Consider the following 20,811-nt stretch of genomic DNA (forward strand, 5'->3'; position numbering starts at 1 on the left):
GCATTCTTAAGTGAGCTTTTACCTAAAGAACGTGCTCACAACTACAGATTAGCTTAAACAAATACAACAAATTACACATTTTCTGAGAGTACTTCATAACCACATCCATAAATCTCTCTGTCAAAAAGTAATTTTAGCTGAGGATAAACCGCACAGCAGCCTGTGTCAGGTCTTATTTTAGGTATGTATCACCACTTTCTGGGAACATCAATTTGATGCAGTTAATGCAATTCCTGTCTTCCACTGTGCAGATCTTTGGGCCCGTAATGGCTCTGAGTCACTTATTGTGTGGCAACATCTTTTAAGCAACGCAAGTAAAAAGGAAGTCGGCATCATTTTCCTATCAATTTTTAAAATGTGCACAAATACTTTATATCATCTAAAAATCAGGGGATTTATAATCCTTTCTGTTCCTAGATGGACTGAGATATGAATGGATGGATGTTGACCTAAACAGCATTCTTCGTAGAAATATTAGGGAGGAAACAACAGAAACAAACTGTAGTACATTTTCTGCCTACTTGAGAAGATGAATGCCAAAAGCTGCAACAGGCGGAGGCTGCTGTAGTCAGGGTTTGAACTCTGTAACCTCCTCTCCTCCCTCTGAATTTATAGACATCTATTCAAGCTCTTATCCTAAACACACGCGTCTAAAATGAAACAACTTCCTAATTCTGCCAGTATAAAACCCACATCCTGAATCAGTCCTTCCTGGGATATCAGCTGGCTCCAACACTAAACAGCACGGATGGTTCATCCAATCATGAACCATAGGAAAGACAGTGGAGATGCACATCTTGAGTTTGCATGCTGGACAGTTTAACGTTCGTACAGCTGTTATCCTGTCACACATGGGAAGCAAAGCTTTGGCTTGTTTTTATGAGTCCCAAGTGACCTCTCATCTGCTCATAAAAGAAGTATCCTTGTGCAGCCTCAAATTTTAGAGTAATGCAACATAAAGCGCAATAGATTTTCAACAAAGGACTGTTGGTGTTTTTATTTTAGGCAAACGCACAAGCTCCCCCAAAAAACCCCCTCCTTCAGCTTTGAAGGAGATACATAATTGAATCAAGCTTTCCTTCCAAAAAAGTAAAAAAAAACAATCCACTGGAATTTTCTTCCAAGTTTGAAGACATTTCGCTTCCCATCCAGGAAGCTTTTTTTTTGGCTTTTTGGAATGACGATGACCTGGATGACGAGAATCTTCACCAGCAAAAGTTCTCCTTCACATGCAGCTTTTTTTGGCAGCTGCACAGGAATTCACCATCCAGGAAAAAAAAATTAAAATACTCCTTCAAAAGCCATATTACTGTAAGCTGGGTCTGATGGCAGCGCCTCGCCAAACATGAGGAACAGCAGAGATTCGATTAACAGGTGAACGCCGCCCAGAGCTCACTGTTCACAGACCAGCTGTGGAACAGACTCTGAACCACAAAATGAAGCGTGTGCAAAAAAGACGGAAAAAGACGTCTGCATCTCAGCAGGAAACTCTAATCCAGCTATGAGCAACAGGCGGCACTGAAAAAAATAATGCAACCGCTGTTGCCTTTTACTTAATCATATTTAGTTACTTAAACAAAATTGTTTTATGTCCTACCCTGTTAACGTGAAACAATTGTGTTAAAGTAACTAAATATGATTAAGTAAGTAAATGCAATGGAAAGGAGCCTCGGCAGAGTATAAAACCTTGAGACCAAGAGGAAAAGTTTGGGTTTCATTCTGACAGAGGAAAGATGGACCAGATCTTGACCCTCCAGCTGCTGATGGAGTTTTGTGAGACTTTTTTGTCCAGCCGACATGAGTTTTTTATGTTTTGAGTAGGACTGTAATAACTGTGTCTCTTTATCTATTCATCAGGTTCATTTGGGTGTCTGGCAGGTCCTTCCCATATAGAGAGGTGTGTCCACATCCCCTTCATTCAGCTGAACTTGTTCCCAGGTTAGGTTGGATTCTGATTAAGGTGACCCTTTTCCCCCATCCTCTTTATGGTGTTTATAGCTGCGTTATACCTCATGATGTAGTTGTAGAGAGGAGAGTATTTGGAAACACTGGGGTCTTTGCTGATGATGTGGTTAAATTATTGACCTTAGGCCATGAACCTCTGCATGCATTACAGTGGTTCAGGGTTGAGTATAACGCATGTGAAGCCCTAGAGCTTCTTTGGGTTTAATGATTGCTTCTCTGAATCTTTATTCAGCCTGTAAGATCATATATATGGTCGTGTACTGGTTAGATGGCAGTTTTTCCCATGTTTCCCAGATAATCAACTGGACAGTTTATGAGAAGAGACATGTTGTGTCATCTAATCCATTTAAACCTTCTCAGATCAGCCGGATTTATAATCAGATTAGATTAAATATAAGTCAGATGTTTCTATAGACATCTTGTTTTGCATTTTTTGATTAACAGGTGGCTGAATATAAAGACAAACATCACTGTTTAACATGTTTCACTGCGCTTCCTTACAGTAAGCATAAATCCCTAAAATACATTAAAATGTATTGTTATGTATGCAGTGATGTAATGTTTTCCAAAGGCCCTGTAAAGCTAATTGAGTTTTCAGACATGCATCTATAAACCGTGGTGTAATCACCAAAATTTTGGTCTATCAGTTTGACAGTTCTCTGTGAATAATTAGAAGGTTATAAACTGATTTCATAAACCATAGTCATACATGAGCATTACATAAATGGCAACTTTGGGAACTTTTTCAGGTGACATCCAACATGCTTCGCAAACCAAATGGAAGACTTTAGTGCAATTTTTATGTAGCATCTGCTGATGTCCTCCCCCTTGAATTTGTCTTAGATAATTACACCACCACCACCCCCACCCCCCCCACCCCCCCGCGCTGCGCCTGCTGTTGCTTTGATCCACCTCAGACATTCTTCATGAAACCTGGAATTCCATCTCTTCACTTATCACTGATCTGCTCAAATAGGTCCTTACAAAACTCATATCCGTTATTTCCCATTTTTTCTAAGCCTGTTTTCTTTTCGGCGGTTTAATAAGTTCAGCAGGTAAACACTGGTCCAACAATGGTTGCCAGTTTATTATAGGGAGGCTAGCTGGATTCCCTCTGACATTTGACCTTTTGGGGGGAAAACATGGAGTCATATCTATTTTCACAGTTTCACAAGAGCCCTGAACAGGATTGCGTCATGTTGTTGACACTGAGCCCAGAATCATGTTAGGCTGTGGAAATGGTCTTTGTGCAAAGATAAGATTACTAGGGAGTATACAACCTATGGACGACAAGCTTTACATTTCCTCCTTTACGCTTAGTGTTCATCACACTGATGGACACAATCCAGCTCACTTTCCTATAAAATTAACAGAATAGAATAGAATAGAATAGAATAGAATAGAATAGAATAGAATAGAATAGAATAGAATAGAATGGATTAGAATATCTCTTTATTGTCCCACGATTGGGGAAAATCTGGTGTTTTCAGCAGCAAAAAGATTATAGAAAAAAAATGGTCTCACAAATGTGGACCTTATAAAAATGTATGAGAATAACATACTAGTGAAGAGTAAAAATATAAACAATAAAATACTGTACTGCAAAGTGTTTAAAAAAATATAAAACTGTACACCTGGAGAATTCAATTCAATTCAATTCAGTTTATTTATATAGCGCCAAATTCACAACACATGTCATCTCAAGGCACTTTACAGTTCAACCAGATCATACAGTCAAATTGATACAAAGTTTTCTATCTAAGGAAAACCAGTTGATTGCATTGACTCATTGACTCAAATACAATACCTCACACTAAGCATGCTTGTAGCGACAGTAGGGAGGAAAAACTCCCTTTTAACAGGAAGAAACCTCCAGCAGAACCAGGCTCAGTGTGAGCGGCCATCTGCCGAGGCCGACTGGGGTTCAAGGAGACAGAAGCAGAGACACAAAAAGCAGCTGTAAAAGGCGGCCCCGTCCAGGAGACACACAGCCAGGCAGACGAGCTCCGAGCCAGCTCCCATGCCAGAGGACGAAGAGAGCACATCCACTCAGTCACGGTCAAAAAAACAGGATATAAATTTGCGGGGGAGTGGTTAGAAACTAGGGCTTGCTATCCAGAGGTTCTGAGTTTGAAACTGGCTCTGATAGACTGCCACAGGAAGGTGCTGAGAGGAAGGATTTCTAATAACGCTCCCTGGTGAATTTGGGGTGCAGCAGTCCGTCACATGACTAAAGCGAGGAAAGTGAGACTTTTTGGTAGTATATACCATAGGCTGCAGGTCAGGATAATCTTGGACACCAAAGCTGTAAGGTGAGCAGAAAATGTCTCACCTCGCCGGGGGTGAAACTTCACACTGTGTCTCCAGACCTGCAGGAAAGCTGGAGTCACTGCTGAAGATTAACAGGGCAGCTCCATCCATCATAAGGGCCATTTAACAAAGGAGTGTAAAATGCATCCTGCATGCTCCTGAGTGTTTTACTGCTGATATATAAATGACATGTGCAGGCAGTGTGGGGTGTGTGTATGATAGGCTCACCGGTCATTTGGGGATTCATATTGGAGCCGCTCTGTCCGTTTAAGGCAAACTCGTATAGCTCTGTGGTTCAAATGTACTTTCACCTTAGACTCTTGCCGTCAGCAGGGTTCAGGTATCGGCATGGTGAGAGCGAAGTAATACGTCAAACTGACTGTATCACATCTCTCTGCTGAACCTCAGTGATTCATTGTTTGTTTTGATGGATGCTTTTCAAATGCTGCCATGTTTAAAGAAAAGGGTTTTCTGCAGATGTAGAAACCTCTTGTGCTGTAGCTTTAAATCAGGGCATGTGCCATGGCCCAGTCGTTCTCGACTCTTTAGCTATTTCGATTTGAAATTACTTCATGACTGTATTTTTTTTTCAAAAGGAAGCAACGTAAAAAACAAATTTCCATTTCTCCTGCAGCGATCAAATTAGTCCACTAGGGAGACTTTAAAATTATGACCCAGCAGAACCAGGCCAAACAGTGAGCATTACAGACAGATGACATCATGAGACCTCACCTGCCATGACCTCATACTTTTTTCCACAAAAATTTTAAGTGGCGTACTGTAACGGTACGCCGCTTAAAATGCTCCAAACAAGCATAGAAGGAGAACAACAAGGAAAACTGAGAAAACTCTAGACCCACCGAAAACTAACATTTTTATTACTATTATATCTCATGATAAACAGACAATTAATTTTGCAACCAGAACCAAGTGAAACAAGCAAATGCTTTTTGTCAAACTCCAGTGTTTCTGGTGAAACACACTTGAATCAAAGAGCTGAATTACCTACTCAGCAAGCAGTGAACTCATACAGCAAAGGCATGAAGCTCCATTCATCAAGGGACAATGTCCTGCAGCCTTTAGTTGCATTCCTGATACATCAAACCTCAGTCACCTCTTCCACACGCAGGCACGTCCTATAGAGTCCTGCTAATAACCTAATTATAGGAGTCAGTTGTGTTAAAGCAGAGAACAGTCAATGAGTTGCAGAAAAAAAAAGCCCCAGGACATCTGGAGTTTGACCTCCGTGGCTTAAAGCATTAATAAAGTCAACTACCTGCAAAGAGTCTGCTGTCAAACCCTTTTTGCAAGCATCTTCTCATCATAGTAGCTTCATCTGGCCTGTTCCAGTTTGGCTGGGACACCATCTTGGAGAGAAATATCAGCTGTGCTGCTGCCATTAACACCTTTGTTTAGAGATGTTGGAGCTCGGCCTATTTTTCAGTTTAGTCCTGTTTCACTGACTGTGTCTGGCTGGATGCTCTCTCTTCATCCTCTGATGTGGGGGCTGGCTCAGAGCTCCTCTGTCTGGCTGCATCTTTCCTGGACGGGGCCTCCCGTGGAGCTGGTTGACAAGTTCCTTTGTATCTCTGCTTCTTTCTGTATCTCTGCTTCTGTCTCCTTAAACTCCAGTCGGCCTCGGCAGATGGCAGCTAACACTGAGCCTGGTTTTAATGGAGGTTTCTTACTTCTTAAAAGGGAGTTTTCCTCTCCACTGTCGCTATAAGCATGCTTCTGTGAGGGATTGCCTTCGAGTCAATGATTTCAATGCAAACAAATGCTTTTCCTTAGATAGAAAACTTTGAATATATTTGACTGTATGATCTGGTTGAATTATCCCTGTAAAGTGCCTTGAGATGACATGTGTTGTGAATTGGCGCTATATAAATAAACTGAACTGAATTGGATGCAGAGAGTTATATTGCAATCACATTAAATTTGTATTAAATCATCATGCAGTTCATGGCCTGCTTTATATTTTTCTAAACTCCATTTAAAATTAGACTTACTTTGGAAAAGCAGCTAAAATGGAGACAGATGCACAGACACAGAGCCAGGGGGGGCTTTTTAAATATATATAAAAAAAAATGTTTGTGCTTGCTGTGCTAAATATGTCTGACTGAAACAGAGAAGAATGATAACATCTGCACATGCATTTCACTATAGCATATAACTGGGAGCGAATGACACATTTATTCTTATCTTGGGTTTGGAAACTTTGCTTTGCATGGATGTCTGGGCAGAACGGTTTAGCAGCCACTAAAGCATCCAAATGTTTCCATTGTGGTTTTCATGTATTTGTCTGAAACTTAGAAACCAAGGCTGCTCCCGCCCTTAATTGCCCATCATCCCTAAATGTTCGACATCTCAAGCTTTGAATTGGCTCGTTTGCACAGACGGCAGTCAGAGTAATGATATGTAGGAGAGCATCACGAGAAATTCCAGGAATTAGCATGCTAGTGATTTTCTCTGTTTGCAGTAAACTGTAATAAAAAGGCATGTTTGGTGCTTTGCACAGTGGGACCTCACACCAGCAATGATGTTTAGACACGCTCTCTTTAACAGCTTCAGAGATACACTGGGTCTTTCGCTGACTCAACACATTCCCTGATTTCTGATCCTCATTCAAACCCAACCCCTTAAATAAAAAAAGTATGAACTCAGGGTAAAGAAATGCGTCATTTCCCATTGGGATGTAACTTGCATGCATCCCAAGATGAGAAAATCATCCCTAAAAACAGAGCACTGCATTATGTATTGTGTGTGAGGGGAATGAGGGCATGCTGAAGAATACCAGGCGCTCAGTACCATAATACTCTTTGGCTGAGACAGCTTGTGGTTGACCACGAAGGGTCACGCCTAACTCCCAGCCACCAGGAATGTATCCTCACTGTGCAAAATTCTGGCATGGGATCAGAGCCAGCTCGTTAGAGCTGAGGAGGTGCATCACCTGCTCGCTCTGGCAAATGCATCAAAGGTGCTTCACCATGGGAAAGGAGTTCTTTCCTTAGAAATTAGTCAAATTTAATCTAAAAGTGCAAATAACAGACACAAATAAACAGCATGGACACATGTGGAAAAAACAACACTAACCCTGTATTATATTTGTGTATGTGGAAAATGTTTCATGCACAACTGAAAGTATATCACTAATAATTTATGCAGGATTGTCTTTAGGTCACAGTAGTTTATTTTCCTTTCCTAAAGAGTACCTATGTAGAAGGAGAATCATTTGGATTCTTAAACAATCTGCTGCCATCTAGTGCCCAGACACTGAGGATTACACATAGAGGCAACTCTGCAATAAAAATGCACAGAATATACCATCCAGCAGCAAAACTCATAACAAAAAACTTGATCCAGCTCTGATGTTTCTTATGTGGAGAAAAAATACCTTGTACAAACCAAATGTGATGGAAACAGTACTGTGAGAAAAAATTATAAAACAGACTAAAGAGTCTGAATATTTAGCCACTCATGTCCACAGAAGTCCAGGTAGCTGTTGGTTTAGAGATGATCAGGAATGTTTTTGGTGGTGAAAGTTTCAAAGAGTGGCCGGCCGACCAGAATCAGGGCCGTGAGTTGATGATTTAATTAGCTAGGCAACTAAAAACAATTTAAGGTATTTTTAAAACACACACATAAAAAGCACTCAAAATAACCAACTGGTCTTTTACCATAAGCAGAAAATAAAGAGAACTGTGTAACTGTGGAGAAAAAGAACTCCTTCGGTGCAACAAGAGAAAGGGACAGCTTTTTGGGAGGGAACATGTCCATTTGGAATGAAAGTAAGCCTTTATTTCAGGAAGAGAACTTCATTTCAGTGGTCTTTGACTACTTTGATTGTTCAAGAATTTGAAAACTTGCCATAGCTATTCCTGATGGAGTTTGATGGAACATCAGAGTTTCCCCTAAACTCAAACACATTTGCTTAACAAAGTGCACCTCTGAATGGCTGAAAAGTGAAGGTTCTGGAGCGTCCTCTTTAAAGTCTGGACTTAAATCTAGCTAAGATCCTGTGGCATGACCTGAACCAGACTAGCCTGACGTAGTCCGACTCAATTCTAGTCAGAATATGAGTCTGATACTGCTCCATAGAGCTGTGATTATGGGGCGTGTTTCGAACGAACCAGGAAAAAAAATGCCTTTGCACTCAATTGGATAGACCTACAACCAATAAGAGCAACGGAGTGCGTGACGTATGTTAAGCGAGGCATAGTTGTTGTCCACAAAAATCAAAGCGTGCAGTTTCGCGTTTCTCTGTTCCTCTTTTAAAATTAATTTGCTGTCGATATCTTCTAGAACAGACCTAATAGCAGAATCTACTCACCCAAACTCTTCTTCTTCTTATGGGGTTTTATGGCGGTTGGCAGACTTGTGAATTGTGCATTACCGCCACCAACTGATATGGAGTAAAGCAAGAAAACAGAAAACGATTCGGCCCCCCCCCCCCCCCCCCCAAAAAAAAAAAAAAAAAAAAAAAAAAAAAAAAAAAAAAAAAAAAAACCTGTGTAACTTAAACCAACATAATACTAAATCACATTTGCCCATATAATTTTTAATTTACTCTAGGTCATCTTAACTCTGCCAGTTTCTGATGGTCCCATCGGTCCTCCCATCATACTTCCAACCATCTCCCAGTTCAAATCTTTAATGTCCAGATATTTTTCTGCAGCCTTCACTATTATTTTGATTTTTTCCGTTTTTTTTTGTTGTCTGTGCAGTACAATTAATTACTTCTACCATGAAAAGAACAAAATTTGTCTTTTTAACAATAAGTGAGTCTTCATCAATTTTTTGATTCTCTAGAGGTTTGGAATTTGCCGTGTGTTGAACTGTAGGTTTGGGTTTTTCTGACTGAGATGGGATCCTTTTTGCAGCTTCAGCGTAGGTTATTCCGAGCTCAAATTTCATTTTTTTAATTTCCTCAGACCTTTTGCTTGCTTCACAGCCGCGATAGGCAGCAGTATGTTCTCCACCACAATTACAGCATTTTATTTTAGCTTCTTTTCCACATTTTCCGTACTCATGTTCTCCTGCACACCTTCCACACCTCTGTTTCCCTTTACAAACTGCTGCAATGTGACCGAATTTTTGGCATTTGAAACATCTCAATGGTGGAGGATTGTAGATTTTGACATTATAGCTTATGTAACCGATGAATACTTTGCTTGGTAATTGCTCTTCCTCAAATTTAATTAGCACTGATAAACTGTCAGATCTTTCTCCGTTTCTTGTTGTTTTTAACCGTTTTACTTCTTTTACTTTTGCACCGCTTATGTTTTCCAGAATCTCTTTTTCAGAAATTTTTAGAGGAACTCCTCCAATGACTCCCCTGCTGATCTTTTTGTTCTCCATTAGGCTGCACTGAACTCTTATCCCGTCAATTTTGTTGATCCGTATTGCTTTGCCTTGCTGGGCGCTGTCTCTGCAGTTAATTAGCAGGTCTCCACTGTACAGAATTCTGGCACCTCTGACTTCTCCGACAAGTTTATTGATGGTTTTTGTTAAGTGAACCGGATTCCAATTTGTAAAAGAGTCTGCCTGATTAACGACTTTGAATATGACTTTGAATTCATTTTGTTGTGCTGTGGAATGTATGGAATGATCATCACTGGATTGTTCTGAACTAGATTCCCCTTGAACTGATCTCTGTTTTTTCCGCTTTTTCTCATTTTTTGATGTTGCTATCTTCCAACCTTCATTGTCACTATTTCCCTCTTCCATCCCACAAGAATCGCTTCCTGTTTCCTCACTACTCACGGCCCAAGACATTTCTCCATAAGCAGCTTCAAAACACGCGCCATGCACCAAACGACCATCCACATGCCCCGCGTCCTCACCCAAACTCTCCAGCGGCAGCCATTATTGTTGTCACCCTAGCGCGCTTTGGTCACGTGGTTGATTACGTTACTCTTGATCATCTGTCCATCATCGTATAAAGTCCGCCCTGACAATTTGATTGGATCGCCTGACAGTGGGCTTTAATACTCGCGCTACTATGGAGCAGAGCCAGACCGAACTTCCCCGAACTCAAACCTTGTGGGCGGGACTAAGTTCTGACTGGCACCCAGGCTAGAACCAGACGGTTCATGTTTGAAAACACTCCAGGGTGTTTGGAATAAAATAATTCAGCAAAGTGAGCTAAAATTCCTCCGCTGTGATTTAAAAGACTCATCGTCTGTTAGAGCAAATGTTTGATGTCAGCTGCTTCTGCTAATGGTGGTACAAACAGTTTACATTTTCCCACAGGATCAGGTTGGTTTGCAGAGATTTTTTTTTATTCCTTTACATAATGAAATCATTATTTCAAAACCACATTCTGTATTTACATAAGCTTTTTTTGTCTGATATACAGATTTGTTCCTGATGAGAATCATTTACGACGGACAAAAGAAAACAAAACTTTAACTGTTGACTATTTTTCCCTCCTCAGTTCTCTGCACTCCATTCTCTGTGTTATACAGCATAATGTAGCTGCTCCTGTAGTGCTCCTGCTCTCCTGTTTCCCTGCAGTTAAACATGCTTCATGTTTCCCAAGAAGGTGTGGGGAGATGTGGAGCCTGTTCTGAAAACGCCTTGTCATTGGATTGCACACATTCCTGTGCTTGGCTCCTACTCCCTGGAAGCCTATTTATACAGCCAAAGAAGAGGCCCCTGACAGTGAAAAAGGGAGATACACATCCTAAGTGGTAAGCTGTGTCTTTTGATTGCATACAGACATACACCTAAAGATTAGATCTGAAAAGAAACTAAGCAGTTGGCTGAATTAATGGTTGAATAGGTGTACTAACAAATAGGAATCTGGAAACCAGTCAAAAACGCCAAATCCCAATTAATTATTGTGACGGTTTAAATTGTTCTGGTATTTGTCTTTAGTAAATAATCAGACGATAGCCTGAGATCTATTAAAGATAAAATGAGATGAGTATATTTGGCTGACTGTTCAAGTCTGTTCCTAACGCTTATCTTGCATTCAGTGCCGCCTTGCAAAGCAACAAAAATGTTTTTTCCTCACATCTCATTACCTTATCAACACAATGGGTTGTATTGGAGCTTTAGGTGACAACCAGTACAAAATAGGTCAGAAATGTGGTTTATCAGAAACTGATATATGCTTTTCAGATATTTCTGATAGTAGAAGCAGCTTATATCCAACCACCCAAAAAAGTGGAACTTCGTTTTAAATTAAAATACAGGCAAACATGTCTAATGGGAATATGCATCTATAAGCTTTGCACATCTGTTAATAGAACTTTTTGGTCATTTTTTTTAATAGCTAAAGCTCAGTTAGATGAGATTTTGTTGCTATAGTCTCTCAGTTGTATGTAGGTCTGTCTTTGACTGGGCAGTTTTAAAACCAAACGGGGCCTCTTCCAGGATGGTGTGCTTTAATCTCTTACACCCTCAGGGGGTATAAATAAATTTCTGCCTGACAAAAACACACAAAAGTAAATCACTTATAGCCTCACAGCTATTAGATTTAAGAATAAACTTTTGGTACCTCTGTAAAGGTAAGATGTCATAGAATGGTTTTCTGGTGTCAGCACCATTGTAGCTTTGACCCTGCCTGAAATATTAGGGACAAAATACAAAATATTTTGCATTTTTTGAACCTCGCCAAAATGTTCTTTGAAATAAACATTGCAAAACACTACCAAAATATTATTTATAGCACAAAAAAGTAGTACAGACTTTTAAATCTAAATGTTGTGTAAAAATATACCAAATTTGGACTCAATCAGATGAATCATATTTATTTTAGAATGGTATTAGTGAGAAATTTCTTAGGCGGAGAGGCCATTTTGGCACATTTATCCAAAAATGTCACCAAACTGTGCCAAATGTGTTTTTTACATCAATACTGGGGGTTTGTTAACGAGGTCATGTAGCAGCTGGACCCACCGGTGGGTCCGTAGGGTTCTAGGGGTTAAGCTACTTTTAATCCTCCTTTCAAGATAAAGATTATCTTTCCTGCTAAGAGAATGTATTCCACAGCAGCAGGCTGCCACCACCGTGTTTTGATGAGGGTGTTCTTAATACTGTGAGGTGGAGTCTTAGTTCAACGCCATCAAACAAGGCAGTCAAAATAAAAAATTATGGTTTTATTGTTAAAGGTAAGAATATAGGTACATATTTTAAATCGCACTGTGTCTTCCCACGACCTGTCCAGGGTTTAACCAGCCTCTCGCCCATAGACAGCTGGAGATAGGCACCAGCACCCCTTGCTACCCCGGTTTGGATAAGCTTGAGAGAGGATGGATGGATGGATGGATGGATGGATGGATGGATGGATGGATGGATGGATGGATGGATGGATGGATGGATGGATGGATGGATGGATGGATGGATGGATGGATGGATGGATGGATGGATGGATGGATGGATGTCTTCACAGTTATGCAGTACTTTGTGGCAGCTAATCATGAAAAATTTCTTTAAAGGTACAAAAGTTTAGTGGCCTTAGACAGGACTACGCTATAGATAAAATGTTATTCAAAGGGTTCAGTTTGTACCAGCAGAACTGGATAAATGAGCCATCACTGGGCTGATGTTCCCCAAACTAAAGCCCTCAAAATGTCAACACAGGAGTAACTTTCACCATCTGGCAGCCTCCAACATCACTAACTTTATCTGTGACAGTCAGCATGGAAGGTAGGATCTGGTTCTGGTCAACATCACCAACACTATGGCTTAAAGTCCCAGTCATATAGAGAAGGTCAGTGCTGTTTTTAGTTTATGTTCTTCACGCAATCAAACAGGTTTTCATAAACTTATCAGGTGAGAGTTTATACTGTTAACACGGACATTAATACATTAAAATTGTATTAACTAACTTGGCATTTTAAAAAGGAAAAAAGTAATTGGATCAGTTAATGAACGTTATTCAATATGCACACATTATTTAGTGCTTTCACTCACCAAACCTTTCTTTGTTTAAAAAAATAATAATAATAAAAAGACATGTCAGGCCGAGTTATCAGGTTCTCTGTCTGAATCGTTACATCTGCTGCCTCATCTTCAACAATGTTTGTGTAACATTGGGCTTTTTTTTTACTAAAATAAGCTAAAGACTCATGTGCACTGCAAAAACCATCGAGAAATAAGTCAACATTTCTTAAATTCAGGGTATTCACCCTGAATTTAAGCAGGTAGATAAGATATTTTCCAATGGAATGCGACTTTTTACCCCTAAAATGAGATGATTAGATTATATGCGCTTTAATTAAGAGAATGCAATTGTTTTTTTCTTATTTTAAATGTAAATTATCTTTTCCCATTGGAAAAGTGTCTCAATAACTTCCTTAATTGGATAAAAACTGCACTTATTTTTAGAAAAATTATTTGCTTAGATTTTTTCCAGTGAGGAAAGAAGCACATACCGTATTTTCACGACCATAAGGCCCACCGTACTAAAAGGCGCAGTCTCAGTTATGTGTGCCATTACTGTATTTAACACACACATAAGGCGCACGGGATTATAGGGCGCGGGTTTTATATACTACCTTTAAATACCTCTACTGCGTATTTAAAAATAGAGTGGTAGCACAACTGAGTATGTTTGTGCTTTATTCATGTATTTATTACAAAGTATTAATCAAACCTGGGAGCTGGCCGTGAGACAGACATCGCTGATGACACAGAACGCTGTGATCACTCCTCTGAAACAGTTTATTGACGCATGAATTAACTTAAAAAGCAGAAATCTGCCGGCAGAATACGTTCGCTTTTTATAAACCTGGTGCCTGCAGTTTAGATTATTTAGATGAAAAACACCTACCAGCTGCGGCGGTGAACCGCGAGAAGGCGACCCGGCCAGAGGCTGCTGTTGAATGGGATTCCTACTGACAGTGCACCGCTGGTATGTGGGGGTCTGAGCGGCTCCAACAGAACTAATATTAGAAGGCAGGATTGTAATCTGGATGAACTGACTGCACTGATTAAGTTTTCAGGTGGACTTTCTAACTTAAAAACATATTAAAACTACTTTATTCCCACTGATCACAGCAAATATAGCTGCAAGGCAAAGAAAGGATAGAGTAGCTCCGCCCATAGCGCGTCAGACACATTTTTGCACCGTGCAGCTGGAGCAGCAAAGCTGCTTCAGCCACGCGTCAGAACTAAATGGTACAAGCAGCAAAAATGAAGCAGCAGACGCGATTTTGCTGCTCTTGCTGCGTCCGATGTGAACGTAGCATTACTTTGAACGGCCGGTTCACACCGATGTCGAGCGGTTGAAGTTCCTTTGTCAGACCTCCCGGAATAACAGCGAGCACAGCGTCATTTGTTTCACCTTGTTTTTCACATCAGCTGTGAGATGGGCATGCATGGAGTCACAGATTAACAGCTATGGTGATGCGTGGAAAAAAACCACCTGGTCTCCTTACATACACTTCCCTCAGCCACTCTTTCATCATCTCCTCAATGAGGAGATGAGGAGTTCTGCATAAAGCACATACCTGTTTTTTTATACACAATCCACGTCCACACTTCCCCCTTTAACGTTCTCATGGTGGTCTCAACAATGTCCGCAGTAACAACACACATAGGGCGCACCGCACTATAGGGCGCGCCGCACATTTTGAGGGAAAAAAAAGACGTTTATATGCGCTTTATAGTCGCAAAAATACGGTAGTATTATTTGCTAAATATAATCAGACCTACCGGTAATTATCTTTGCCTAGTAACTGAAGTAAAGATTTCAACTTCATCATGAAGGGAGGGGACAACTTAAATGTACAATTTTGAGGACATCCATACTTCCTGGCAGTACCTAACACAGAGGAGAACAGAAAATTTAAAAAAAGCATTGTGATTCCATATGTGTCATGAGTGTCTGAGAAACTTAGATGGATTTCCTCCAAATAAAAATACCAGTGAATTTCAAAGCCAGAAACACTCAGACAAAAACCGCTTCATCTCAAAGACAGAACACCAGACCAAAGCTGAGGGGGGTTGTTCATGTGGTGGGATCAAGGGGGGTCTGTTCAGACTCATGCGATGAAGAAAACAAACAACAACTACAAAAACACATGGGTCAGCACTGAAAAGCTGGTAGCTATGGGCAATATGTACCTGCAACACAAAGAACATACCTTTGATGAGTCCAAGAGGTTCGGATTTTAGACATAGAGGACAGATGGTTTATAAGAGGGGCTCATGTAATCATCTTTGTTAAAAGAGAAAAAAAACATTACTGAACAGAGGGGATGGATTGTGGTTTCAGCTTCCAAGCATCTATGACTCGGTCCTGGAACTCATTCTGAAGAAATCACACTTGCACACTCGTCATCATGACAGAAATGGCCAAAACAAAACTCATACAAAACAAAAGACTCCAATGTGCCAGAGGAAGGGCAGGTGGGTTTCTAATTTGCATTTCTCTTGGAAGCTGCTTAGCAGGTTGGACCTTCATGTTGCATAAAAACATCAGCGTTTCATTTACAAATTGCTCAAATGCAAGCCAGCATCCTGGATGGATGTTGAAATGTTTTTTTGAAAAACTGAGGAAAAGTCTGGTTGCCTCAAATTTAAGCTGACCATGATTTGAGCTCGATTGACACATTCATTTGTTATTCGAACACACAGCCAGTAGGGAGTGTGTTAATAAACAATACCTGACAGTCTGAATATTATAAGACTAAATAAAATATTTACCACCCCTACTGATGTGGGCAATAAATATATCAGTTGCATCACAGCAGGCAAAAGCAATTTTTTTCCCTAAGTTTGGTTCAAACATTTGGGACAGAGAGAAAATAAAGATCATTGGAACATGATGGACTTTTGTGCTACCATTTCACACAACTAGATTGCAACGACACCCAGAATTGCCTTATGTTTTGAAGTGTGCCAGTGATGGAGTCAACAGGTAGTCAAAGAAGGTCATTAAACACAAGAAGATAACCTGCAATAATGGGTTAAATAGTTGCAGGTCATTATGAATCTAAGGGCAAAATAATAAACTGTGTGAAATCTCTGGAGGGCTGAGGGCGCACACACCTAGAAAAAGTGTTAGCATAATCCAGTTCAGACAAAAATAATGACAGAAAGAAGTTTCTTTTTTACATTAAAAGAAAAGCAAAGTTTATAATGATAACAAAATAACTGCTTCAGTCTCAACTTTTGCAATAGTTGCTTTTTAATTTTTAGAGATAAAAGTCTTGAGAGCCTCACTCATCTTCATTGCCCATGATTCGAGAAGTTCTTTGACCCGAAAGCAGCTGAAACATGGAATCATCAGACAGCAGAACAAGTGCTCACTGTTTCTGTGTGAGGTCAGCTTGGCCCAGAGAGCTTAGCAACATTTCCACACACAGTTAATATATCATGTCTCAGGTTACATTTTGGATGCGCTGATTATTTGCTGAGTGACAATGGTTTTACAAGATGTTCCTATACTTATATGGCTATCAAAGCAACAAGACTTTTTGTCATGCAACATTGCTGCATGGTTTGGAGATAATGATCATATAATACCATTATTTCAGCCTTGGTCTTAATGCTCAGAGATTACACCTGAGAAGTGGCAGGCCTACATTACTGACATCCTGGACAAGTCCCTTGTATTAAGCCCCCTTCCCACTTTACAAGCACCTCATACGCAAACAAACATTGCCCCTTACTGAACCCTATTCTACACAAATTAGTACCAGTTCCAGTACCGTTTTTTTTATCTTCTTTTGTATTATTATTGACCATCTCTTACATGGTGCCAGATACACACCATGTAAAAAAGCATATATACAGTGAAAAACCTGTATGGTTTGCATTATCCCTTATATCAAAAACCATAACTGAACCGTACTTACATATGGTGTAATCTAGAGGTTAGAGGCTTGAGTTATCTGTTATTTTCAGCTGGGGTATATACACTGCTCTAAGGGAACACCCATATAACAAATTCTCGATCTGAATAATGGAAATATTCTCATTGAATACTAAATAAATAAAGGTTAATGTGCGCTGAAACCAAAATTCATCAATAGCAATGAAATGTATTTACCTGCACTTAACATATTAACCATAGGAGGCCTGGATTATTTTGGAGTCACACAAAATAAGTTAAAAAGCAGACTGCAGGCTGATTTAACTTTGATGTAATGTCCTTAAAACACGTCAAAATGAGGTTCAGTATTGTCTGTGGCCTCCACGTACCTCTATGACCTCCCTACAATGCCTGAGCATGCTCCTAAGGAGGTGGCAGATTGTTTCCTGAGGGATCTCCTCCCAAACCTGGACTAAAGCATCATCCAACTCCTGGACGATCTGTGGTGCAACGTGATGTTGGTAGAAGGATCGATACCTGATGTCCTAGATGTGCTAAATCGGTCTGGGGAACGGCCGGGGCCAGTCCATAACTTCAATACCTTCATCTTGTAGGAACTGCTGACACACTCCAGCCAGATGAGGTCTAGTATTGTCCTGCATTTGGAGGAACCCAGGGCCAACTGAGCCAGCATATGGTCTCACATGGGGTCTGAGGATCTCATCTCGGTACCTAATGACAGTCATGCTACCTCTGGTGAGCACATGGAGGGCTGTGCGGCCCTAAAAAAAATGCTCCCAACACCATTACTGACCCACTGCCAAATTGGTCATGCTGAAGGATGTTGGAGGCAGCAGATAACTCTCCACGGTGTCTCCGGACTCTTTGAGGTCTGCCACATGTGCTCAGCATAAACCAGCTTTCATCTGTGAAGAGCACAGGGCCCCAGTGGCGTATTTGCCAGTCCTGGTGTTCTGTCGCAAATATCAAGCATTCTGCAAGGTGTTGAGCTGTTAGCACAACCCCATCTGTGATTGTTGGGCACTCATACCATCCTTGTGGAGTCGCCTGCAGTAGGTTATTTTGCAGGGCTCTGGCAGTGCTCCTCCTGTTCCTCAAAACTGGACAAAACATCATCCATAAAGCACATGAACTGAAAAGCGGTCTGCGTACCCCACCTAAAGAACCACTGCTTTATTGAGTGTGTCTTGCTAATTGCCAAGACTTTCCACCTGTTGTCTATTCCATTTCCACAACAGCAACAACTTTTTTCATGAGCGGTTTTATTTTCAAATTAAATGTTTATTTGATATTCATGTTCACATTTGGACTGAGTCTGACATTTTCTCTGAGTTACTGTATAACTCTCCCATTCAAATGATAAGACTAGACCAAAAAAACACATGCATATTTAGACTCCCGGTCATAATTACTTAAGGATCCAGAGTCATTCTAACATTACTATATCTGCTGAGAAGCTGAGAAGCAAAAAGAAATCAAGGAGCCTGAGATATGTGGACTAATCTTAGATTGGAGCTCAACTAACACACAAAACTAGTAAACAATGAGACTCAAAACAGTAAGAAAAACATAAAAAAAATAATAAACTCATAGTCATTAGAAAACTGATAACAGAATTGATACTAATGTGGATTTTAACACAAATGTATCTATTCTCATTAAGACCCTGTTAAAACACCATAGCATAAAATCAAAAGAATCCTGCTCAAGCTTACCTGACGAGTGGCAGCGGGTTTCCTTGGACTCTACACTCCAGGCGAATTGGACTTCCTTCAGCAACTTCCTGACTCTTAAGCTTTTGGAGAAACTGAGGCGGGGACAGGGGTTCAGATGTTGTTGGAGCTCCAGAATAAAGGTGCCTCTCAGAACCTCCTTCTGCCACATTTTCAGGGTTATTCTGTAAGTCCTCCTGTTGGGTTGGAGGGAGAGACGTAGAGACTGAGTCCTGGGGGACAGTCTGCTGGCCTCTGTGAGACAGATACCCACTGTCAGGAGAGGAGGATTCCTCATCCACCTGCTGAGGAGAACCTTTGAAAATGGATGACAGTTCCTCAATGAAGGTTGCAGCTCGACTGCAGAACTCTGTAACTGAAGCCGCTCGATCATTCAGTTCGAGGCCTTCGTGAATCAGCTTAGGTTTATCCTGTTTGTACACGGGCTGCATGGGCTTGTGCCGTATAACTTTTTCAGCCGAGGGTGGCGCCTCACCTGAGACCTGTACAGGTTTGCTGGCAGTGGGATCCTGGCTGGAGGAAACAGAAACTGCTCCATGGTCATCTGGGAAAGGAAGAGCTTTGGTCTGGTGATGCAGGTTTGGGCTTGTATTGAGGTTTTCAGTAGTTTGAGAGGGCACTATGAAGGAAGGGGCAGATTGGAGAGCCTGCTCCAGCTGTGTAAGACTAGAGTTGTCTTGATCTTCATAATCACCTGCCTCAGAGAAGGCCTCCCGGGCCAGGTCCAGGCTAAGATTAATTTCATCAGCGCTTAAGAAGGCAGTTAAATCTGCAAAGTCCCCATGTCCAGAATCCTGCTCTGTCGATGAGTCAAAGAGTTCTCCATCAGAGGAGGCCTCAGAAAACACACCTGCATCGCACTCCAATGTCCCACCTGCTGCTGGATCCTTAAGCACCACTGATATGGGGAGTGGTTGGTTCCAACTCCCGTCCTGCATCCTGAAACACAAATCAAACCTCGTTACTCATTCCATTCTTATGGTGTTTCGTTTATCCAGTACAGAGTAAACTGTTCATGAGACATTCAGCTACAAAGGGCAATGACAGCAAGTCCAGTTTAAAATCAAGACTTCATAATATTAGTGTATCACTTGCTCAGACAGCCATAGCTGACAGGATGACTCAGGGCGCTGCTGTCTGGGCACAGCTGGTGGGTATTAACAAAGTTCTTTACTGAGGTTCCACTCCACATGCTCCAAATTTCTTTGTCGCTTTGTGTTGAGTACATTAAACAGTTTGTCCAAAAAAGTATTCATACCCATCAAACATTTTTAAAAATATTTTCACATTGCAACTACAGCCTTAAAAGTATGTTATTTAAACACAATGCATAATTCTTAAATGGAATGTATATAGTCATAATACCCTTCACTGCCATACCTATACAATCCAGAGCAACAAATTATACTTGTTATTAAATGCATCTTTTGTTTTTAATGCAGTACATCCATAAATGCCTCAGAGATTAATTAGAGAACGTCAGAGAACAAAGAGAATATAATTCTCACTGATTACAGAAAGAAAAACTTTCCAACTAACCCGGCAATTAGTTAGTTATCCTTAAATCCTAATATCCAATCAAGTATTTGAGGGTATTTAAGCATTATAAAGCTGTTTAAATTTTGCAGTGCTTTTTTTCTATGTAAATATATTACTGCTTGTTTTCAAATAAGGAATTTATTGTAATTAAACATAATAAAGAAATCATGAGGTTGATAATATTAAGCAGGCAACAAAACTCAAAAAGCAATACACCACGCCCAGATTTTAAGAACTTCTAGAACAGATACATTTAATTGACATGAATCAAGTCTGTAAATCCTGAAAAAAGCGAATCAAAGGCTTTTGAACTCAAGAGAAGATTAGCGAGATATGATCCATGGTTAACCTTCCAGGAGTACTTGGCCTACGGCTGTTATCTTTACCAGCTCTCCCTCCAGTAGTTTGAAAAGAACCATTCCAAGAACAAAGCATAATTTAAATCAAACATGGAAGTGGTAGTGTGATGGTATG

The 20,811-nt window shown here is 40.5% G+C and overlaps 1 protein-coding gene across 4 annotated transcripts in view; it reads right to left on the reverse strand.

Moving 5' to 3' along the window:
- The window catches only part of palld (palladin, cytoskeletal associated protein), an 81,255-nt gene that overhangs the window by 58,988 nt on the left and 1,456 nt on the right, over window positions 1-20,811 (reverse strand). For all 4 annotated transcript variants that reach the window (XM_038300107.1, XM_038300109.1, XM_038300106.1 and 1 more), the window contains exon 2: window positions 18,781-19,737. In XM_038300107.1, coding sequence (XP_038156035.1) covers window positions 18,781-19,736 — 956 coding nt within the window. In that variant the 5' untranslated portion in view covers window position 19,737. The remainder of the gene's footprint in view (window positions 1-18,780; window positions 19,738-20,811) is intronic.

This window comes from Cyprinodon tularosa, unplaced genomic scaffold (assembly GCF_016077235.1).
Source record: "Cyprinodon tularosa strain WSP-4 unplaced genomic scaffold, ASM1607723v1 ctg440, whole genome shotgun sequence".
Lineage (NCBI taxonomy): Eukaryota > Metazoa > Chordata > Actinopteri > Cyprinodontiformes > Cyprinodontidae > Cyprinodon > Cyprinodon tularosa.